Source organism: Notolepis coatsorum, assembly GCF_963971535.1.
Source record: "Notolepis coatsorum genome assembly, chromosome: 15".
Taxonomy (NCBI): Eukaryota; Metazoa; Chordata; class Actinopteri; order Aulopiformes; family Paralepididae; genus Notolepis; species Notolepis coatsorum.
Window position 1 is genome coordinate 23,315,772 of NC_140179.1, and position 25,001 is coordinate 23,340,772.

Sequence of the window (25,001 nt, forward strand, 5' to 3'; positions counted from 1 at the left end):
ATGTGCTGTGTGTGAATTGTCTTGGTTGTTTGTGTAGCTTGGGTAGCGTTGGCCAAAGCTGTGTGTGGCCTGGTGTCAGTACCTGGCTAGCCTATTTAGCTGATGTCGGCCATTGGCTCCTTGCTGCTTTGTTTTCTCTGGTATAGACCCTCTTATCTTTGGATTTAAGTGTTGATCTTTGTCCTTTTGGATCTATGTATATTCATGTTGCCTTTGTGAAGTTATCTTTTCCTTCTGTTTTGTTCTTCCATTAAAAGTTGAATATCCTTTAGGGGCTCATCTTTGCTTATCTCTCTCATACATGCTCTCTCTCTAACACACACACACACACACGACACACAGACATGCTCTCTCTCTCTAACACACAAACACACATGCTCTCTCTCTCTCTCTAACACACACAGTCTGCCTATGGCTGCCTTTCTCGATGGCTAGGCTGTGCTCGCTGAGTCTGTACCTAGTCAAGGATCTTCAGTCACAGTGCTCAGGTATTCTGCCACTGTGTACTCGCTGTTTATCTCTGTTTATCTCTCTGAGACCTGGATAACCCCCAATAACTCATCAACACCTGCAGCATTATCTACAAACTATAACTTCACTCACACACCTCGACCTTCCAGACGGGGTGGAGGCACTGGCCTCATGACATCTCCTTCATGGGCTACAAACGTAACACCACTCCCAGAACTGTCACTCTCCTCTCTCGAATATCATGCAGTATCTGTCTCTAATCCTTTCAATCTCACCATTGTTACACTCTACCGCCCTCCAGGTACACTCGATCACTTCACAGATGAGCTGGACATGCTTCTTAGCTCCTTACCGGAAGATGGTACCCCTCTCCTTCTATTGGGCGACTTCAACCTGCCTGACTCATCTCAGTCAGTCATAGTAGTCTCCCTCCTACAATCGTTTGACCTGACTCCCACTGCCATGCCTCCCACCCACAAAGCAGGCAACTCCTTGGATCTCATATTTTCCCATAACTCCAGCATCATTAACACCACGGTAACTCCCCTACATGTATCTGACCATTCCTTCATATCCTTCTCACTAACTCTCATGCTTAACCGAAAGGTCTTCACCCCAACTCAAACAGTTTCACTCAGACGCAACCTGCCCTCCCTATCCCCCTCCACCCTCTCATCTGACATACTATCCGCTCTACCTTTGAGTGACACCTTCTCTGCTCTCTCCACAGAGATGGCAACCTCCACCCTCCTTTCAGCCCTTGCAACCTCCTTCAACAAGCTCTGTCCCCTCGTTGAGAAACCTGCCCGCCGTTCCCCACCCAGTCCATGGCTGACAGATCCAGTGAGAGAACAAAGACAGGTCCTGAGAGCAGCTGAAAGGAAGTATAGAAAGTCACGCCTCACTGCTGACATCGACACATATCACAACCTCTTGTTAACATTCTCCAAAACCATCACTAATGCCAAAGCTTCTTTCTTCCACCATAGGATCAAGGCCTCTGCCAAGAATCTTCGCAAACTGCATGCTACCATGTCCTCCCTCCTCACTCCCCCCCCACCCCCCCCCCCTCCCTCATCTTTCTCTGCCGAAGACTTTGCGATCTTCTTTGAGGAAAAAGTGGAGAACATCCGCAGCTCCTTCTCCCAACCCCCACCCATTCCAAATGCTGAATCGAGAACCTCATCCTTCACTCTGTCATCTTTCTCTCCCATTACAGAAGCAGAGACCCTGACACTGGTAACGTCGAACCGTCCGACTACTTGCCAGCTGGACCAGCTACCCTCCCCACTCCTCCAGACCATAGCACCAGACATCCTCCCATTCCTAACTGCAACCATCAACTCCTCACTCAACTCGGGGGTGGTCCCCACCTCCCTAAAACAAGCCAGAGTCACGCCGCTCATAAAAAAACCAACCCTGAACCCTACCGTCATAGGCAACTACCGTCCTGTCTCTCTTCTCTCCTTCCTTTCTAAAACACTTGAACGTGCTGTATCCAACCAACTTACTGCTTATCTCTTACAGAATGACCTCCTAGACCCTAATCAGTCAGGCTTCAGGACTGGTCACTCCACAGAGACAGCCCTCATTGCGGTCACAGAGGCACTTCACTTAGCAAAAGCGAAAGGCCTCTCCTCTGTCCTGATTCTCCTAGATCTATCTGCAGCCTTCGACACAGTCAACCACCAGATCCTCCTTGCGGCCCTCGCAGGAATGGGAGTGGCTGGCTCTGCGCTGACATGGCTGTCATCATACCTCAATGACCGCTCCTACCAAGTGTCATGGAGAGGGACCCTGTCGGCCACCCGCCCCCTGCGGACGGGTGTCCCCCAGGGCTCGGTTTTAGGACCCCTTCTCTTCTCCCTCTACACTAAATCACTGGGTAACATTATCACGTCTCATGGCTTCTCCTACCATTGTTATGCCGACGATACTCAACTCTTCCTCTCCTTCCCTCCCTCAGATATCCACGTCTCTGAGCGGATCTCGGCCTGTCTGTCCGACATCTCAGCCTGGATGACGTCCAACCACCTCAAACTGAACCTAAGCAAAACAGAATTGCTCCACCTGCCGGCCAAATCCTCCCCCCTAACCGACCTTTCAATCACAGTCGAGAATGCAGCTGTGACTGCGTCCCCGACCGCCAAGAACCTTGGTGTTGTCCTCGACGACCAGTTGAACTTCTCTGCTCACATCGCAGCGACGACCAGAACCTGCCGATTCCTCCTGAGCAACGTCAGAAGGATCCGCCCCTTCCTGACAAAAGAAGCCACCCAACTCCTCGTCCAATCAACAGTCATCTCCCGCCTCGACTACTGCAATGCACTGCTCGCTGGCCTCCCGGCCACTGCCACTAAGCCTCTTCAACTCATTCAGAACGCAGCGGCCCGCCTGATCTCAAACCTACCGAAGTCGGCCCATGTCACCCCACTTCTTAGGGACCTGCACTGGCTCCCCATTGCTGCACGAATCCGCTTCAAGGCCCTCGACCTAGCATACCGTGCGGCAAAGGGAACCGCTCCCGCCTACCTCCGGTCAATGGTCTCTAACTACACACCCTCAAGACCCCTACGCTCTGCATCTTCTGGCCGCCTCAGACCTACTCCTATCCAAGCTCCGGGAGGGTCATCAAAGAGAAGTCGCCTATTCTCAGTCCTTGCCCCACAATGGTGGAATGAACTACCCACCCCAGTTAGGACAGCCGAATCACGTCCAATCTTTCGCCGTCGACTAAAGACGCACTTCTTCAACCATTATCTGAAAAAAAAAAAAAAAAAAAAAAAACTATAAAAAAAAAAAAAAATCTAACCCTAACTAACCGTACTGTCATGCACTTGTCCTAATAAACTAACCTACACTGTAGCACTCAACACTTTGATGAACATTGTTGCTCAGCTGATAGAGTTGTGCCCTTCCTGATGGCTTGTCGTACAGAACTTGTAAGTCGCTTTGGATAAAAGCGTCAGCTAAATGACTAAATGTAAATGTAAATGTAAATGTTTAGGGCCAAATAGCATTTCAATTTCTTTCCAATGTGTCTCTCTCTCTCTCTCTCTCTCTCTCTGTACACTGTATATTGACTGTAGAACGGGAGCTCTCTCTCGCTCTCTCTCTCTCTTGCTATATGTTGACTGTATCATGCCCAGCCTCGGGCAGCGCTATTATTTAAGAATATGTTGACTGTATGAAAAAAAGAAAAAAAATATATATATTTTCTTTTAACCTTTTGGGGGGGGGGGGGCTCGCGTTTAAATCTCGCACAGGGCCTCGCATTTCTCCCAGGCGGCCCTGGTAGTAGTGGTGGTGGTATTGGGTTGAAATTAGTATTAGTAGTGGGTGAAAAGCGTAGTCTTGGCAGAGGCAGCAAACCTGTGCAGTAGCAGTGTATTGGTTTCTTTTAAATAGATCAGTAGATCAGTAGATCGTATAATAGATCAGTATACAGTGTTCTGCCAGAATCTACTGCACCCATTCCTGTTGTCCCAAACCTGAGGTCCCGTCTCTCCTCGGGGCCCCAAAGGTCCTGGTTGTCCCTCATCCCCATCCTTCCCCAGAGTCCCAGTTGAACCCTTAAACCCAGGGAACCCCGAGAAACCTGGAGGACCCTGTGTGGAACAAAGAACATGACTGAGTTGAATTGTGTTAGATGGATTATTTTTATTATAAAAAGCAACATAGATCCAAAATGTCTAAGGCTAGGTTTCTTTTCATTTATTTTGAACAGTAGTACAAGTTATACTTGGTTCCACCTAATGTCTATAGTCACCCCTGAGACATATTCAACCCTAGTTCCACCTAGTGTCAATAGTCCCCACTGAGATGTCTTCAACCCTAGTTCCACCTAGTGTCTATAGTCCCCCCTGAGACGTATTCAACCCTAGTTCCACCTAGTGTCTATAGTCCCCCCTGAGACGTATTCAACCCTAGTTCCACCTAGTGTCTATAGTCCCCCCTGAGACGTATTCAACCCTAGTTCCACCTAGTGTCTATAGTCCCCCCTGAGACGTATTCAACCCTAGTTCCACCTAGTGTCTATAGTCCCCCCTGAAATGTATTCAACCCTAGTTCCACCTAGTGTCTATAGTCCCCCCTGAGACGTATTCAACCCTAGTTCCACCTAGTGTCTATAGTCCCCCCTGAGACGTGTTCAACCCTAGTTCCACCTAGTGTCTATAGTCCCCCCTGAGACGTATTCAACCCTAGTTCCACCTAGTGTCTATAGTCCCCCCTGAGACGTGTTGAACCCTAGTTCCACCTAGTGTCTATAGTCCCCCCTGAGACGTGTTCAACCCTAGTTCCACCTAGTGTCTATAGTCCCCCCTGAGACGTATTCAACCCTAGTTCCACCTAGTGTCTATAGTCCCCCCTGAGACGTGTTCAACCCTAGTTCCACCTAGTGTCTATAGTCCCCCCTGAGACGTATTCAACCCTAGTTCCACCTAGTGTCTATAGTCCCCCCTGAGACGTATTCAACGCTAGTTCCACCTAGTGTCTATAGTCCCCCCTGAGACGTGTTCAACCCTAGTTCCACCTAGTGTCTATAGTCCCCCCTGAGACGTATTCAACCCTAGTTCCACCTAGTGTCATATAGTCACCCCTGAGACATATTCAACCCTAGTTCCACCTAGTGTCTATAGTCCCCCCTGAGACGTGTTCAACCCTAGTTCCACCTAGTGTCTATAGTCCCCCCTGAGACGTGTTCAACCCTAGTTCCACCTAGTGTCTATAGTCCCCCCTGAGACATATTCAAGCCTAGTTCCACCTAGTGTCATATAGTCACCCCTGAGACGTGTTGAACCCTAGTTCCACCTAGTGTCTCCAGTCCCCCCTGAGACGTGTTGAACCCTAGTTCCACCTAGTGTCTATAGTCCCCCCTGAGACGTATTGAACCCTAGTTCCACCTAGTGTCTCCAGTCCCCCCTGAGACGTATTCAACCCTACAGGTACCGTTACACCCCTAGTATGTACTATAATGTACTGTTACACCCCTAGTATGTACTGTTACACCCCTATAATGTACTGTTACACCCATAGTATCTACTGTTACACCCATAGTAGCTGTTACACCCCTGCTGTTTGACCAACCTTTTCTCCTTCGTGTCCAGGGGTGCCATCCATCCCGTCTACGCCCCCATCCCCCTTGTCACCCTGAAGATGACACATAATTCACTTAGACACTTTAAACACTTGTTTACACTACACCATATTGTGTGTGTGTGTGTGTGTGTGTGTGTGTGTGTGTGTGTGTGTGTACCTTGCGTCCAGTGAGTCCATTAAGGCCTGGTATACCAGGGGTGCCAGTTAACCCCATATCCCCCTGTCATATAAAAACACCACGGTAACTATTTACATTTTCAATTTCAAACCTTTATTTAAACTCAAAAGGCAACTGAGGCTTCCCTCATTTACAGTCATGTTGAGTGTACTGTACATACAGAAATAAGTACATACAATCACACAGCATTTAAAATCATAACAAAGAGACAAGACGAGGCAAAGAGCAAGGATAACAAAAATATTAAAACATGAACAACTTGATTGACAAATGTTGGAGATCAAGGGTTTAAACTGTGCAACAGAGGGGAGAATCTCTTTAGGAGTTGGAGTTTATTCCACAGCTTTGCTCCAACCAGAGGGTTCCTCTTTAAATAACCACTGTTTAAATAACCATGTTTCTTGTGTTAACACTTCCTTTGGTCAATTCTCCTTCCAGTTTGCTGCTCCCAGCAGTTGGAACGAGATGGAAAATACTTTGAAAATGTACCAATTGATCCCCTTCACTACTTTTAAGTGTTGTTTACACACACCTGCAACTGTCACCCAGCCTTTTAACTGCAATGTGTGTTCGGCTTCATCTATTACATACCGTCTCATTTTATTTGGTTGTTTGTTTGATGTGTGTTTTACAGTCATTATCTTCCCATACCTCTGTGATGGATGCATCACCTGTCTCTTTTCTATTTTATTTATAAATGTTTTCCCCTTTCCCCGTTACCCTTCGAGAGGCCCTTTTATCCTCCTGCCAGGCCCTCATTGTAAATAAGAATTTGTCGGACCATTTGGCTCAAGGGGAATCCAAACCAGAGTCTCACCTTTTCTCCAGTCGCTCCCGGGCTCCCGATACGTCCAGGTAAGCCTCGGAACCCCTGATAAGACCGGGTAAAAACCACGTTACCGATCACAGTCAGCAGCTGTGGTTAATCATTACTGTCACCTCATGCAGGTCACAGTCAGCAGCAGCTGTGGTTAATAATCACCTTCACTCCTGTCTCTCCTCTCTCTCCTGGTAAGCCCTCCTCTCCTGGGTCCCCCTGTAGAACAACAACTGTTATAGTTACACCACCATAAGGCTGAGCCCAAACGTTCGAACCTTCGTTCGTTACGTTGGCATTCGAATTCTAAATCAACATTCGAATTTTTTATTTTTAACACTATGATCGCCGGGGACGAGTTTACACGTCATTCCTAGCCATGCTCATTCTGCCGAAGACGCCGTAACTCGTCTTTGATGTCAATATTTCAAAAATCTGTCATCGAAATCATATTTCCTTTCCGGAGCCCTGAGACACACTGCTGATCTCCTCTCAACTCTCTAGCGGTTCAAGAGCGCCATCTGGTGGGCGATCGGCAGATCGCCAACCGGAAATGAACTTTTGAACCGGAAGTGCTCATCCATATGTGGTCCGGGCACTCGCTATCGTTAGAGAGACTCCGTCTTGATACAGTGAACATCGATCGGTGCAAATAACTCGAAAAAACAACATGATTTGGACGTATATACTATTATACAACCTGGAAATGGATCGGGCATTTCTCCATCCCATAATAGAAAAAATTCTGTTCCACGCTCATCTGCCAGCGGCGCGAGGAAGCCACGGTGAGTTTCAACGTTATTTTCTAACGTCTTCTATACTAACTGATCTGATGAACATATGACCCACTCTGGATGAATCATCTAACGCTGCCCACTGAATTATAAACGATCCCCCGCCCATCCGGTCATCATCAGATGATACGTAGAAACTTCTAGAATCACGTCCAGTTGAAATTTTTTATCTCGCGCCGATTGCTATCAAACTGTATTTCATCATCAATATAATGCATTTGGAGCTATAAATCAAGTTCTGGAGAAAGCTGCAGAAAACGATAAAACATACTTATTTTAGACCATATTTTAGTATGAATATGTGAATGAAAAAGTTTAACGTTGCTACACCCTGAACAATACATATAGGACATTGAATGGGCCATAATAATGGCAATTTAGCAATAGAATTTAACAAGTTATAGCCCTGCAAAGAAGGGGAACTTCTCCATAGACAAATAGAGCTGGCGAGGGATGGTAAATAATGAATTTAACCCATGGCGATTAAAGTGTTAATAAAAGATTATTATTATTATTATTTTTTTTTTTATTCATTCTGGTTAAACCAATGGGGTTTTTCTTCACAGTTGAAGATCAAGATTAGTCTACACTAATATTATAGTATTAAAAGAAACTGATGAGTTATATTCATTAGAAAGTTGATTTAGTTGGGGTGGGGCTTCTCCCTGGGCTGGGTCTGGGGCTGGAAAGTTGATATAATAAAAAATACTAATTTAATCAGATTAATCACTTTATTCAAATTGAGGATTTAGTTTGAGGATATTTATAAAAAATAAAAGCAAATAAAAAATGTATAATTTTTTTTAACAAATTTAAAAACATTTTGAATTAAAAACGAAGGTTCTAACGTTTGTTCGAAAAACCTTGACGAAGTTCGAATCCCAAAAATAGGCTTCGGGGACAGCCTTACATCAGATTGACATGTTAGGCTTTCAGAAGATGCTGCAGCAGTAGAATGAGCTCAAATGCTACTATTACCAACAAAGCGAGTGGGCAAAATGAGGAGCGCCGAGGGCAACTCAACTCCGCTTCCAGACGCGCACGCGTGGGGAGAGACTCCAGGAACATTCTGGATGAACGTGCTTTGCCATCGTGATATTATCATCCAGAATGTCCCAGGACTGTCAGCACACATTATGTGCTGTGGTGGACATCCGTCTGGCCTCCACCCCCTCCCCGCCCCCCAATACAGAGTTGTAGATTAGATTAGGTCATCAAAATTCTCCTCTTTGGTTCACTCATACTGAACGGTCCTACAGCGCACCTGATCTCCCGTCAGGCCTTGGTCTCCCAGGTCTCCCTTGTCACCCTTGGCTCCATCCGACCCATGGTCCCCGTTACGACCCTGGAACCACATTAGTCCAGTGTTACTGCAGGTGTGTGTTGTAATGTAGTGGATCTCCTAATACTGTAAATGGGGTCCCAGCTGGGGGCCTCAGTCCAACAGTATAAAGAGTGTCTACCAAATCACTTCCTGGATACATGAATCACACATTAAACTAGTCATGAAATCATATTAATTAAACACAATTAAATTAAGCCCCATGACACCGAAACAAACAGACACAAGGCAGTGAGTCAAAACTACTGTGTTGAAGGAAATATAAAGAGAAATGTCCTTCACAGGTCAGTCACAGAACAATAAACAATAACGGGTGTGTGCAGAGAGAGAGAGAGAGAGAGAGAGAGAGAGAGAGAGAGAGAGAGAGAGAGAGAGAGATAGAGAGAGAGAGAGAGAGAGAGAGAGAGAGAGAGAGAGAAATAAAGATAGTGTGAGAGTGAGTGAGAGAGGGAGGGAGAGAGAGAGTGTGTGAGAGACAATGAGAGAGAGAGAAAGAGAGTGAGAGAGAGAGAGATAGAGAGAAAGAGAGAGAGAGACAGAGACATATAGAGGGTGAGAGAGAAGAGAGAGAGAGAGAGAGAGAGAGAGAGAGAGAGAGAGAGAGAGAGAGAGAGAGAGAGAGAGAGAGAGAGACACACACAGAGAGACTCTTACCACCACTCCATTGACTCCAGGCTCTCCTCCATCACCCTGTAAGTGTCAACAACAGTTGTGAAAAGTTTTTAACACTGTTTGAGAAAGAATGGTTATTAATTGGGCATCTTATTAAAGACAATCCATTATTAAACACTGTTGCTCCAATTATGGCTTCACTATACACTCACTAAAGCAAGGGGAGACTTTTCTTCTCACTCTGAAATGTTTTTGTTGTTTTGTTATTGTTTGAACATTTCATTGTCTGATTAACATAAGGTCAAATCAGTTACATTTCAGTGACATTTATTTGCATTGACAATGTTATTTTCCATCTAGAAGTGTAACTCTTTGTGAAGATATCTGAAGACACACACCATCTAGATATCTGAAGACACACAACATCTAGATATCTGAAGACACATAACATTTAGTAAAATAAACCCTGGATATTTAAGGAGGTTTATGTTCATCCCATTTAAGATCTTTGATCATTTGGAATGAAGACCATGTAGATTCAAGCATGTAGATTCAAGCATGTAGATTCAACCATGTAGATTCAGCCATGTACTTGTGTATTTCACTGAATTAAGATAAGATTAGATAAGCTATTCCTTTATTGATCCTCTTGGGGAAATGATGGCGTCATAGCAGTACAGGTATGAGCAGGGTAATAGTAGAACGAGGCAATACAATTTGATCTGAATATAAAAATATGAGAAAAATAAACAGTGTAAACAAAGGTGCAGATGAGGGTCTGTATGTATCGGTTATTTTATACATTACAATAAATATAGGTAATAAAGAATGTGAATCTGAATATATACTATGAGTAAGAGTAAAAGTAAACAGTATACATAAGGTACCCTAATTAGCATGATGTACATTAACACATTCGGGACCGGCCACGGACATGTCCGTGTTTCGGATCCAACGGTAGAGGGCCAACCACGGACATGTCCGTGGCAAGGTTGTTTTGGCTTTTATTCCATTTTAATAACCTACTCAATGTCACCGAGCGGCACTGCAGATTTACCCTACTCTTGGAATTCTGAAAAGTGCATTACCGGCCAGATCCTTGTAGGGGCGCTGTGGCAGAACGGTCTTTTATTTTTCTTGACTTTGAATGGAGTTTCCTGTTAGCTGGAATCTATATGTGTGAGGTTTTGTCCGCTGCCCACCCACTCGCTCTGTTCCTTTAAGGTATTTCGGTTAATTAATTGCATTCTCCTCTCCACACGCTTCTTCCTGTAGATGCCGTTTGATTGGTGCTCTCCCAACCACACGCTTCTGGAGCAATGATCAATTTCATCCCGCAGCTGTCACAGCTTGTCATTAAGCACCCCTTGGCTTTAAATACCCTGGGCCCTGTTTCTTGTACCTGGTTTAACTAAGTCGATCAAGATGTCATTATCCAGCTTCAGTTAACCCGATGTTTGAAGCCGGGATTTTCCTGTTCCTCGAAGGTGGATTCAGTCTCGTTAACTCAAGCCAGACTTGCGACCCAGGCTAAATGCGCGCGGCCGCTTCAGTTGAAAAGCCAGCACGTATCGATAGCAGAGAATCTGATTCTCTAGCGGCATTGATTGATTAATTGATTTAGAACTTTATTAACATATTGCAGTACGGCTCAATCGCCTCGCCGACAAGTTAAATGCGTTATCTATAGGCTAATTTCAAGTCCCTCATTACCTCAATCAATCAGATTATATTCCTTTAAACTTGCCTGCTGGATTGAATAATCAAATGAGATCTTGCTAGCGAAAATAATTAGTAAAACTGTTATACAGAATAACGATACGGCTCCCTTACCCATTGATTGATGTATGGTCGATCTTTTACTTATCTTCTCTGTGGTCTAACGGGTTGTTCTTTTGACTTTCACGCAGACGACCGGGGTTCGAGACCCAGTCATCTCCTTCTTTTTGCAATATAGGAATAATTCAATTTGGTGCACGTTGAGAGCTATATAAAGAATGACATCCTCAATGCATGTAGATTTATAATATTTTAACTTAAAACTATGCTACCTTTGCGTATAATCATTAATATTATATTCCAAAAATTTATATTGGAAAGACGGGGTTTCAAACCCCGGTCGCCGGGTTGCCAGGATTGAGCACTACTGCTGAGCCACTGTGCCAGATGGGATAAATTCATTGTTTATACATTAATGAACGAGAGACCCGTGTTTAGAATATTCTTTGTTTTGAATGAAGTTTTATCTCTTTATCCTCATTCATTAATGTGACGTCAACGGCTCATTCAATTTCTCAAATCCGTCAAACAGCGCATCTCATCAGCAGTGTTGGGACTAACGCGCTACAAAGTAACGCGTTACAGAAACGAAGTTACTTTTTGCCGCAACTAGTACTCTAACGCATTACTTTTGAAATTCAGTAACGCTACTTACGTTACTGAATGGTTTGTTAGTTCGTTACTGCGTTCTTTTTATGTAGATTAATAGCGAGCGTCCTTATTTCGCCTGCGTTTGTTTTGTTTACTGTAGACTGAAAGGCGCTATATAAAACGAAGTATTATTATTATTATTATTATTATTATTATTTCTTTCCGTAGCCTTATTCTGGTTTTCGCACTTCTGATTGGCCACTGACGTTCTGAAAGAAATAGACGCTCTCTACAGTAAACAACAAGAGGACGCTCGCTATGAATCTACATAATAAGAACGCAGTAATAATAACGAACTAACAAACCATTTAGCAACTACTTGGAGAGATAATTAATATACAACATGGAAACGAGATAAAGAACATGTTTGAAGGGCTGCTGGAGTCAACTGGACTAACGTTACATCTCGACCACCGCAGACTGGTGACGGTGAGTGCAATGTGTTCACTGAAACTCAAGATCAACGGATTTTGACTGTACGAAATCTGCCAGGGAATCTCATAATACTAATCAAACAATATAAATATAGTCCTTTCATGCACAATTGATATCCTAACTATTCTAACGTTGCAATGCTTTGATTGATATCTTAAACAACGCTGCAAGATGGTTATGAATTAATTAATGAATGGATGAATGAATGAATGAATGAAAACTTTATTTAACAGATTGCAGAATGGGTACAATACAGTACGGCTCAATACATACAATTGTTAAGGGGATGCAGACCAGAGAAAGACGTTTGTCTTGTTTCCATCAGGGTCCCCCATTTTCAATTCATATAGACATTTATGACATACACAACATACATGACATTTATGGCATAGGGACATATAGGTATTTAGTACTGATACATTTGTGACATAAGCGGTATTCAAATATACAGTACTGTTACCCCTAGATCCTGACAGAGTATATACATATGATGGGGAGGGGACTGTACATTAGGAGGGGGTGGGTGGGTGGGAGAGAAATATACATACAGCGGGGAGGGAATATATAATGAAACGCTCTAGACCACATTGCTTAGCAGAGTTCGGTGATGTGAATGGAAACTGTCAAGTTGATCAACCGATTTTGAGTATATGGGGCATGGGACTTGAGCAATTTTTTTTTATTTTTTTTTTAAATAACTAAATAGTTACTTTTCACAGTAACTCATTACTTTTGGGTGTAAGTAACTAGTACAGTAACGAAGTTACTTTGAAATGAAGTAACTAGTAAAGTAACTGAGTTACTATTTTTCAGTAACTAGCACAACACTGCTCATCAGACATCTTAATCCCAGTTACAATTAAAATAACCACATAATGTGTACATCGCACGAGCGAGCGCCACGGTATATATAACGTGCATTATTTAGGACAAAGTGAATTTAGTATCAGCATTTTGGGTCTATTTTACATTTCAAAAGCCCCCTCTGGAAGAATGGAGCACAAAAACGTAATTCAGAATGGTATAATGCAGATCGTAGACTGTGGGAATAATTTCAGGAAACGGGCTGTCACTTCTTTGCGGGGGCGTGGCGATGGTTCAGGCTAACTTGAACTTAAACTCTGCTTTCGACCAGGCTCAAACTTTTGGATCTGTTGTCATGGTGATTTGGAAAATCCAGGTACGGGGAACCGGAAAGTCCGGCTAACTCAGTTATCCAGTTAAAGTTATCCGGCTAACTCAGTTATCCAGGTACGAGGAACGGGGCCCCGATCTCCCTATTATTGATGTTGGATCGTTCTGAAATATTCCCTGCATTTGCCTGTTCCTTCCGTCGCTGCTTTCCCTGTTCTTTGCCTCCCAGGACTCTCGAGAAATATTCCGTTTGGAGAACCTGCTTCCCCGTTACGAAGCGTTCGCCTTGTTTGATCCGCCCGCTTCACGCGCTGCGCTCTGGTGAGTTTTTGTAAACAGTCTTTTTGGATCTATCGTTTTTTGTGTGTGTTAAAGCACTGAAGAGATCCTGTTTTCGTTCAGACTGTTCTCACCTTTTTTGTCAGTTGGATTTTCACTTTTGGATTACCTAATTGTTTTCACTCTGGACACTGCTCACTGTGTGTTTCACACCGAAGATTCTGTCACTTGGATTTATTGTTTGGACAATTCACTTCACCAGTCACCTGTCAGTTTTCAATTGTGCACTGAGCTAACTCGGACTCTCTCTCTCCCTATCCGCCTCCACCCGGAGTATATGCTTGGAGGATCTGCAGAGCGGCTCTGACGTCACGGACAAATTCCACAACGTAACCTTCCGGGAGAAGCTGCAGAGCAGCAAACATTCCTCACATGCCTGTTTCCCAGTTTGTTCTGTTCACCACCAAATTCATCCTTGTTACTCAGTAAATAAACACGCCCTTGATTTTGGCTAACTCTGAAACAACTCTCTCTGTGCCGTTTGCGTTTGGGGTCGGTGTCAAACCATAACAATATGTGTAGCATGTAGCATGGAATACCTTTTGTGACGCCGAATTCACTATGCAGTAAAGGAATATATCATCAGCCAATGGACATATCGATCTACCAGATGGCGATCGATAACTGGGAAATCCTTTTGGGGATCCAACCGGCCCACGGTAAGATCTTTTTCACGTAAATTACAGGCCAATCGGGCCTTGCTCTCATACTCAACCAGGCGATCAGCGAATGTGGCTACTGAGGCTAACGCCGTTATTGGTAATCAATAATCAGAAACGACGTCCCCCGCCCCCCCTTTCATGCATTCATGGTGGACCATGAATACCGACAGTATGCATTTAGATTTTTAGCTCTAGCTTCTGTAGTGCCGAAACGCCATTTGATTTAATGTTATTAGCTTAGCGCCCTGTATCTCGCCTTCCAGGAAATATACTAGACCAAATCCCATATAACGCTTATATTCAAGACGCTATAAAATGGGAACGTATTGATGAAAAAATTGGTGGTGGTGGTGGAGCCTGATGGCCACTGGCATGAAGGACTGGCCAAGGTGGTTTGTGGAGTGTCGGGGTGTCCTCACCATGGCTAGCTCCTCATAGAGGGGGTGGGAGGGATTCTCCAGGATAGCAGCCAGCTTCCGTCTCATTATCCTCTCTGCCATCATACATGGTTAAGCCTACATGGTAACGATGGGACATTTTTCCACCTCTTTATACAAATCTAAATGAACTCTATCTGACCTTCGTTCCAACTGGTCCCCTGGCTCCGAACGGTCCCCGGGATCCCTTGGCTCCTACATCTCCCTTCAGGCCCTAAAATTGGCAAACAAAAGGCACAGTAATCACTTCCTGTTGTTGACAGGAGACACACTGCAGATCATCACAGAATGAGTAATGGAGTCGCGTGAAACATTTTCTTAAGAGGAGTTCGTACCTTGAATCCAGGAGGACCGTCCTCTCCCTTCTCTCCTTTATCTCCGTCAAACCCTGCAGGGCCTCGCATTCCCTGCAACAAACCATGTGTTACTTTAGACAAAACAACAGGGAACGTTTTACACTTCTTTTTTTTTTATCCACCTTTTCTCCTCCTATTTTTCTTGTATTTTCTCCCATCCCAATTTTTGTCGTTATGCCAATTCCCCCCTTCCCTTCCTGGTCATTGTGCGCATTTTCCCCCTACTTGCCGGTCTAGGGAGCCCTGAAGTCTATCACATGCTTCCTCCGATACATAGGAGACAGCCAGCAGCCTCTTTTCTGACAGGGAGGACTCTCATTGGGTGAGTGTAATGCGTGGGAGGTCACACTACCTCACCCAGATCCCTTCCTCGCTGTGCAGGCGCCCTGACCGACCTGTAGGAGTCGCTGTTTACAATGACCAGATTACCACCCACCGGCTTCCCTCCCGCTGACACTGCCAATTGTGTCAGTATGACGACCGGCCAAGCCGGAGGCACCGCTGACAGCTGGATTCGATACCGGTGTCTCTGCGGTGGTAGACAGACGCTTAGTCCGCTGCGCTACCCGGCCGCCCGGAACGTTTTACACTTGCGCAAATATTACATTTCAAATGTTTTCAACTTGTGTTACAGGAGTACCCATCGAGCCAAAGCAGAAAGCTTGAGTGGATCTTACCGCCTCCCCCTTGGCACCCTTGTATCCGCGGGGCCCGTGGATTTGAAGCACACTCCCCTGTGAGAAAGACCAGGGGTTGATAATTGAATACAAGCAGAGGAACAAACCAAGATGAAGTAAATCTGTAAGGTGTGAGGGCACTTCTGAAGAGGTTACATAATCCCAGACATTCACCCTGAATTCAATAAGAACAGTGTTATCATACCCTATCTCCTCTGACTCCAGGAATTCCACGATCACCCTTCAATGAGAAAGATTATTTAGAGAGCACAGGGAGAGAGTCAGGGATGTTGAAAGATTATTTAGAGAGCACAGGGAGAGAGTCAGGGATGTTGAAAGATTATTTAGAGAGCACAGGGAGAGAGTCAGGGATGTTGAAAGGTGGTAAATGGTCGGCATTTATATAACAGCTTTGATCACAATTTATGCCCCACATTCACCCATTCACTCACACATTCAGACACCGATGGCGGGGGCGACCATGCAAGGTGCCAACCTGCTCATCGGGAGCAGTTAGGGGTTAAGTATCTTGCTCAAGGAGACTTCAACACACAGCAGGGAGGAGTCGGAATCGAACCGGGAACCTTCCGATTACCAGACTACTGCTCTACCTCCTGAGCCACTGTCACTCCCAAAGAAAGGAACAGAGGTGATGCTAGTTGTGACACTTAAATAGAGAGGTGGGAATTAATGGGGCAACAGTGGCTCAGGAGGTAGAGAGGTGGGAATTAATGGAGGGACAGTGGCTCAGGAGGTAGAGCGGTTGTCCGGTAATAGGAAAGGTTCGTGGATCAATTCTGGCTTCTCCTGGTGGCGCGTCGAAGTGTCCTTGAACAAGACACTTAGGCAAAACCCCTAACTGCTCCTGATGAGCAGGTTGGCACGTTGCATGGTTGCCTCCACCATTTGGTGTGTGAGTGAATGGGTGAATGTGAGGCATACGTTTTAAAGTGCTTTGCATAAAACCTGTTATATAAATGCAATCCATTTGACCATTTAACCTAAAACCATTTTGACAGAGAGCTGACAGTAGTCCTGTCAAAAGACCCTGAAACTCATTGACGTTTCAAATGATGGGAAAACCACACATCTTAGAAACTGTAACACTGCCTATGAAAACCTACACATTAAAATATTGGTATTAAAGATACACCATGTGAGGTTTTTCTTCATTTGGAATGAGGACTGCATGTGTGAACTCAACCACACGCACAACTGGAATAACCATGTTGATTTAATGGTGTACTACAATGTGGAATGAAGATGGAATGATGATCATTTTTTTTTTGATCCACTTTTTCTCCCATTTTTCTATATTTTTATCCCATCCCAATTTCGTATCATCCATTTCAACCCTCCCCTGTCACGAACGCTGTTTCTTGCCTCCCACAAGCCGGCTGCAATGTGGACTAAGTCATACATAGCACAAGTCCCCTCCGGTACTTGAGGTAACAGCAGTCGCATCTTTTCACCTGCGCAGCTCGATCTCTCAGTGTCGAGGAGTAACGCGTGGGAGGCTCATGCTGCCCCCGACACTTCATGATTCTACTGCGCAGGCGCACCAACCGACCTGTAGGAGTCGCTTGTTCACAACGTTCGATCCCCACCCTTCAGTTTTCCCTCCCCGTAATACGGCCAATGTGTATTACTGCGGACGACCAGCTAAACTGAAAACAATGTGGAGAGCTGGATTCGAACACGCGAATCCTAGCGTCTCCAGACTGGTGGCGAGTGCCTTGCCCACTACACCACCTAGCCGCCCATGGAATGATGATCATAAGGGCAGTGACTAGATTACGCACTTCTTCCACATAATTGTACGTGGTTAAGTCTACATGCTCCCCATTACAAGTGATAAAGGAAAATCATAGTAAATATTTTCTTTCTAAACTGCTGTGAGTAACCATGTGAAGAGACAGCTCACCTTTTCTCCTTTGCTCCCTGCGAAACCTTTAGGACCCTGTCACGGGACGTCAAGAGAAAAGACAATTACTTTAGGACCCTGTCACGGGACGTCAAGAGAAAAGACAATTACTTTAGGACCCTGCCACGGGACGTCAAGAGAAAAGACAATTACTTTAGGACCCTGTCACGGGACGTCAAGAGAAAAGACAATTACTTTAAGACCCTGCCACGGGACGTCAAGAGAAAAGACAATTACTTTAGGACCCTGTCACGGGACGTCAAGAGAAAAGACAATTACTTTAAGACCCTGCCACGGGACGTCAAGAGAAAAGACAATTACTTTAGGACCCTGTCACGGGACGTCAAGAGAAAAGACAATTACTTTAGGACCCTGTCACGGGACGTCAAGAGAAAAGACAATTACTTTAAGACCCTGTCACGGGACGTCAAGAGAAAAGACAATTACTTTAGGACCCTGCCACGGGACGTCAAGAGAAAAGACAATTACTTTAGGACCCTGCCACGGGACGTCAAGAGAAAAGACAATTACTTTAGGACCCTGCCACGGGACGTCAAGAGAAAAGACAATTACTTTAGGACCCTGCCACGGGACGTCAAGAGAAAAGACAATTACTTTAGGACCCTGTCACGGGACGCCAAGAGAAAAGACAATTACTTTAGGACCCTGCCACGGGACGTCAAGAGAAAAGACAATTACTTTAGAACCCTGTCACGGGACGTCAAGAGAAAAGACAATTACTTTAGAACCCTGTCACGGGACATCAAGAGAAAAGACAATTAGTTTAAGACCCTGCCACGGGACGTCAAGAGAAAAGACAATTAGTTTAAGACCCTGCCACGGGACGTCAAGAGAAAAGACAATTACTTTAAGACCCTGCCACGGGACGTCAAGAGAAAAGACAATTACTTTAGGACCCTGCCACGGGACGTCAAGAGAAAAGACAATTACTTTAGGACCCTGTCACGGGACGTCAAGAGAAAAGACAATTACTTTAGGACCCTGTCACGGGACGTCAAGAGAAAAGACAATTACTTTAGGACCCTGTCACGGGACGTCAAGAGAAAAGACAATTACTTTAAGACCCTGTCACGGGACGTCAAGAGAACAGACAATTACTTTAGGACCCTGTCACGGGACGTCAAGAGAAAAGGCAATTACTTTAGGACCCTGTCACGGGACGTCAAAAGAAAAGACAATTACTTTAGGACCCTGCCACGGGACGTCAAGAGAAAAGACAATTACTTTAGGACCCTGTCACGGGACGTCAAGAGAAAAGACAATTACTTTAGGACCCTGTCACGGGACGTCAAGAGAAAAGACAATTACTTTAGGACCCTGTCACGGGACGTCAAGAGAAAAGACAATTACTTTAGGACCCTGTCACGGGACGTCAAGAGAAAAGACAATTACTTTAGGACCCTGTCACGGGACGTCAAGAGAAAAGACAATTACTTTAGGACCCTGCCACGGGACGTCAAGAGAAAAGACAATTACTTTAGGACCCTGTCACGGGACGTCAAGAGAAAATACAATTACTTTAGGACCCTGCCACGGGACGTCAAGAGAAAAGACAATTACTTTAGAACCCTGCCACGGGACGTCAAGAGAAAAGACAATTACTTTAGGACCCTGTCACGAGACGTCAAGAGAAAAGACAATTACTTCAGGACCCTTTCACGGGACGTCAAGAGAAAAGACAATTACTTTAGGACCCTGCCACGGGACGTCAAGAGAAAAGACAATTACTTCAGGACCCTGTCACGGGACGTTAAGAGAAAAGACAATTACTTTAGGACCCTGCCACGAGACGTCAAGAGAAAAGACAATTACTTTAGGACCCTGTCACGGGACGTCAAGAGAAAAGACAATTACTTTAGGACCCTGTCACGGGACGTCAAGAGAAAAGACAATTACTTTAGGACCCTGTCACGGGACGTCAAGAGAAAAGACAATTACTTTAGGACCCTGTCACGGGACGTCAAGAGAAAAGACAATTACTTTAGGACCCTGTCACGGGACGTCAAGAGAAAAGACAATTACTTTAGAACCCTGTCACGAGACGTCAAGAGAAAAGACAATTATACTTTAGGACCCTGCCACGGGACGTCAAGAGAAAAGACAATTACTTTAGGACCCTGCCACGGGACGTCAAGAGAAAAGACAATTACTTTAGGACCCTGCCACGGGACGTCAAGAGAAAAGACAATTATACTTTAGGACCCTGCCACGGGACGTCAAGAGAAAAGACAATTACTTTAGGACCCTGCCACGGGATGTCAAGAGAAAAGACAATTACTTTAGGACCCTGCCACGGGACGTCAAGAGAAAAGACAATTACTTTAGGACCCTGCCACGGGACGTCAAGAGAAAAGACAATTACTTTAGGACCCTGCCACGGGACGCCAAGAGAAAAGACAATTACTTTAGGACCCTGCCACGGGACGTCAAGAGAAAAGACAATTACTTTAGGACCCTGCCACGAGACGTCAAGAGAAAAGACAATTACTTTAGGACCCTGCCACGGGACGTCAAGAGAAAAGACAATTACTTTAGGACCCTGTCACGGGACGTCAAGAGAAAAGACAATTACTTTAGGACCCTGCCACGAGACGTCAAGAGAAAAGACAATTACTTTAGGACCCTGCCACGGGACGTCAAGAGAAAAGACAATTACTTTAGGACCCTGCCACGGGACGTCAAGAGAAAAGACAATTACTTTAGGACCCTGCCACGGGACGTCAAGAGAAAAGACAATTACTTTAGGACCCTGTCACGGGACGTCAAGAGAAAAGACAATTACTTTAGGACCCTGCCACGGGACGTCAAGAGAAAAGACAATTACTTTAGGACCCTGTCACGGGACGTCAAGAGAAAAGACAATTACTTTAGGACCCTGCCACGGGACGTCAAGAGAAAAGACAATTACTTTAGGACCCTGCCACGGGACGTCAAGAGAAAAGACAATTACTTTAAGACCCTGCCACGGGACGTCAAGAGAAAAGACAATTACTTTAGGACCCTGTCACGGGACGTCAAGAGAAAAGACAATTACTTTAAGACCCTGCCACGAGACGTCAAGAGAAAAGACAATTACTTTAGGACCCTGCCACGGGACGTCAAGAGAAAAGACAATTACTTTAGGACCCTGCCACGGGACGTCAAGAGAAAAGACAATTACTTTAAGACCCTGCCACGGGACGTCAAGAGAAAAGACAATTACTTTAGGACCCTGTCACGGGACGTCAAGAGAAAAGACAATTACTTTAGGACCCTGCCACGGGACGTCAAGAGAAAAGACAATTACTTTAGGACCCTGTCACGGGACGTCAAGAGAAAAGACAATTACTTTAGGACCCTGCCACAGGACGTCAAGAGAAAAGACAATTACTTTAAGACCCTGCCACGAGACGTCAAGAGAAAAGACAATTACTTCAGGACCCTGGCACGAGACGTCAAGAGAAAAGACAATTACTTTTGGACCCTGCCACGAGACGTCAAGAGAAAAGACAATTACTTTAGGACCCTGCCACGAGACGTCAAGAGAAAAGACAATTACTTTAGGACCCTGCCACGGGACGTCAAGAGAAAAGACAATTACTTTAGGACCCTGCCACGGGACGTCAAGAGAAAAGACAATTACTTTAGGACCCTGTCACGGGACGTCAAGAGAAAAGACAATTACTTTAGAACCCTGCCACGGGACGTCAAGAGAAAAGACAATTACTTTAGGACCCTGCCACAGGACGTCAAGAGAAAAGACAATTACTTTAGGACCCTGCCACGGGACGTCAAGAGAAAAGACAATTACTTTAGGACCCTGCCACAGGACGTCAAGAGAAAAGACAATTACTTTAGGACCCTGCCACGGGACGTCAAGAGAAAAGACAATTACTTTAGGACCCTGTCACGGGACGTCAAGAGAAAAGACAATTACTTTAGGACCCTGTCACGGGACGTCAAGAGAAAAGACAATTACTTTAAGACCCTGTCACGGGACGTCAAGAGAAAAGACAATTACTTTAAGACCCTGCCACGAGACGTCAAGAGAAAAGACAATTACTTTAGGACCCTGCCACGGGACGTCAAGAGAAAAAACAATTACTTTAGGACCCTGTCACGGGACGTCAAGAGAAAAGACAATTACTTTAAGACCCTGCCACGGGACGTCAAGAGAAAAGACAATTACTTTAGGACCCTGCCACAGGACGTCAAGAGAAAAGACAATTACTTTAGGACCCTGCCACGGGACGTCAAGAGAAAAGACAATTACTTTAGGACCCTGCCACAGGACGTCAAGAGAAAAGACAATTACTTTAGGACCCTGCCACGGGACGTCAAGAGAAAAGACAATTACTTTAGGACCCTGCCACAGGACGTCAAGAGAAAAGACAATTACTTTAGAACCCTGCCACGAGACGTCAACATGTATATTATCAACCTGCTCAGAATTGGAACAGAAATCGAATCTGAAACATTCAGTCCAGCTGTGGGTCTTTTGAAAATAATGCAGATCACTCACAATATTCCCGGAGCCTCCTTTCACTCCAGGGGAGCCCCTTTCACCCTGAATAAGAAAAGGGAAAATACCCCAAATGTTTTTGCTTGATCTACAGAAATAGTTTATAAGGTTCAATAGGTTTTCAGATAGAAACATTTAGAGGAAGGATTCAGAATCAAAGAGGCCATTCATCTTCTGAGTCAAACAGAGAGCAAAGGGTGGATATCTTGATTAAAACAATAATCTATGTTGTAGACATTATGTCTATATGCTTCTGGAAAGGCAAATAAAATTTTAGTCGGATGTTCAGGTTAAATGTTGCCGAAATATAAAATCTTGTCTTTCAGGTCCATCCTAGAAGTGTTAGTACATTGTGGACGTTATATTAAGGTCCATCCTAGAAGTTCTAGTACACTGTGGACGTTATATTAAGGTCCATACTACAGGGTTCCCACAGACATTGCTAAATGAAATTCAAGGACTTTTAAGTACTTTTCCAAGCACCATTTTTCATTTTCAAGGATGTCACTTGAAGGATACAATTCACTTTTAAATGCTGTTTTTTTTTAACACTATGATCGCCGGGGACGAGTTAAGACGTCATTCCTAGCCATGCTCATTCTGCCGAAGACGCCGTAACTCGTCTTTGATGTCAATATTTCAAAAATCTGTCATCGAAATCTATTTCCTTTCCGGAGCCCTGAGATGTACTGGTGAGCTCCACTCAACTGTCTAACGGTTCGAGAGCGCCATCTGGTGGCCGATCGGCAGATCGGCCAAGAGGGAGGGGCGCACCAAACAGGAAGTGCCCATCCATATGTGCTCCGGGCACTCGCGATCGGTAGCCGGACTCCATCTCAACACACTGGATGATCAATCGCTCGCCCTAACTCAATAAACAATGTTATTTGGACGTATATAGTATTATACAACCTGGAAATGGTTAATCAGGATCAACATCCCATAATCGAAAACGGTCTACTCCACGCTGATCGTCCAACAGCGCGAGGAACATATGGTAAGATTCAGCGTTATTTTCTAACTTATTCCATATAAACTGCTATGATGAACATATGACCCACTCTGGATGAATCATCTAACGCTGCCCACGGAATTATAAACGATCCCCCCCATCCGGTCATCATCAGATCATACGTAGATCATTCTAGAAGTACGTCCAGTTGAAATTTTTCATCTCGCGCCGATCGCTACCAAACTGTATTTCATCATCAATATAATGCATTTAGGGCTATAAATCACGTTCTGAAGAAAGCTGCAGAAAACGATAAAAACATACTTATACTTTAGACCATATTTTAGTATGAATATGTGAATGAAAAAGTTTAACGTTGCTACACCCTGAACAATACATATAGGACATTGAATGGGCCATAATAATGGCAATGTAGCAATAGAATTTAAAAAGTTATAGCCCTGCAAAGAAGGGGAACTTCTCCATAGACAAATAGAGCTGGCGAGGGATGGTAAATTATGAATTTAACCCATGGCGATTAACGGTTCCCGGTCGCGGCTCACGGCGACGTGATGAAGTGACGTCATCAGTTTGTGCCTCTCTGTATCGAAAACTTTGTCCATTTCCGGGTTTTTTTCGGCGTGGCATTATGACGTGTCCTTGAAACTACACGCTACTTTTTATTTTGTCTTGATAAACCAATAAATGAATGAACCAGGATCATTTCAATTCGATGCTAAATAAACTTTTACGCACGCGTAAAATGTGCCAGATATAATTTTACATGCGTTACATTTGTATCAATATCTTGGTCATTTTTTTAGCTAGAATGAAACGGAAACGTTTGGGAGTAAGTGACTAAGGAGGCGGAAGTTTACTGCCAGAAAGGAACAGTAGAAGAAGTCTCCATGTGCGCAAAAAGTTTGTCTAAAAGATAATTTCTGTGGGACAACACCGTTTTTTCAGTAGTTGTAGTTTATAGTTAGTAGTTCGACTTGTATAGCAGTAGTAGTAGTTGTAGTAGTAGCAGTAATAGTAGTAGTAGTAGTAGTAGTAGTAGTAGCAGTAGTAGTAGTACGACGTTGATGATCCATCGTTTGTTGGTGATGGTGACGAAAGGTCCACTGATCATGACGACAATGAAAGGTAAAGACACTTATTTTGGACTTTGATTGCTTTTGTTTTTGTCAAACTTGTTGGGAAAGGCAAAGAAAGGCTTTCACATGATAAGTGCACATGATGAATGCACAAGTACATGATGAATGCACATGATAAGTGTACATGATGAATATACATGATGAATGTACATTACAAGTGTACATGATGAATGTAAATGACAAGTGTACATTATAAATGTACATGATAAGTGTACATGGTGAATGTACATGATAAGTGTACATGGTAAGTGTGCATCAAGAGATTCCTTGTTGAATGTTGAAAATAATGTGCTTTTTATTGTTTTCTACAGTGAGGAGGAGGAAGGAGCAGAAGCTCTGCCTTCAACCAGTTCTGTGAGACATGGAAGGAGGGTAGACTTTGTACGCAATATATAGAATGGAATATTGAGTGTATATACAGTGTGTGTGTGTGTGTGTGTGTGTGTTGTATGAGCAGTGTCTTATATGTACAATGTGTGTGCCATTTATGTGCAGACATGATGAGCAGCCTGCTCCAGTCTGACGCAGGACAACCCAGGCCAGGCCAAGACGTCCAGCCCAGGCAGGAGATCAGGCAGGAGATCAGGCAGGAGATCAGACGCCCTGGAAGACCAACAGTGATCCTGATCCAGCCCCTCAGCCCCTCCGGTTCATGCCGTGCA

At 44.5% G+C, this 25,001-nt stretch overlaps 1 protein-coding gene across 1 annotated transcript in view; it reads right to left on the reverse strand.

The window, feature by feature from the left end:
- The window catches only part of col7a1l (collagen type VII alpha 1-like), a gene marked incomplete at its 5' end in the record, with an annotated part of 253,304 nt that overhangs the window by 15,573 nt on the left and 212,730 nt on the right, over window positions 1–25,001 (reverse strand). The window contains 13 exons of the mRNA XM_084330929.1: window positions 3,963–4,079; window positions 5,560–5,622; window positions 5,729–5,791; window positions 6,567–6,620; window positions 6,732–6,785; window positions 8,625–8,705; window positions 9,357–9,392; window positions 14,894–14,965; window positions 15,087–15,158; window positions 15,785–15,841; window positions 15,990–16,025; window positions 17,709–17,744; window positions 22,231–22,275. Of these exons, the coding sequence (XP_084187055.1) occupies window positions 3,963–4,079; window positions 5,560–5,622; window positions 5,729–5,791; window positions 6,567–6,620; window positions 6,732–6,785; window positions 8,625–8,705; window positions 9,357–9,392; window positions 14,894–14,965; window positions 15,087–15,158; window positions 15,785–15,841; window positions 15,990–16,025; window positions 17,709–17,744; window positions 22,231–22,275 (786 nt within the window). The remainder of the gene's footprint in view (window positions 1–3,962; window positions 4,080–5,559; window positions 5,623–5,728; window positions 5,792–6,566; window positions 6,621–6,731; window positions 6,786–8,624; window positions 8,706–9,356; window positions 9,393–14,893; window positions 14,966–15,086; window positions 15,159–15,784; window positions 15,842–15,989; window positions 16,026–17,708; window positions 17,745–22,230; window positions 22,276–25,001) is intronic.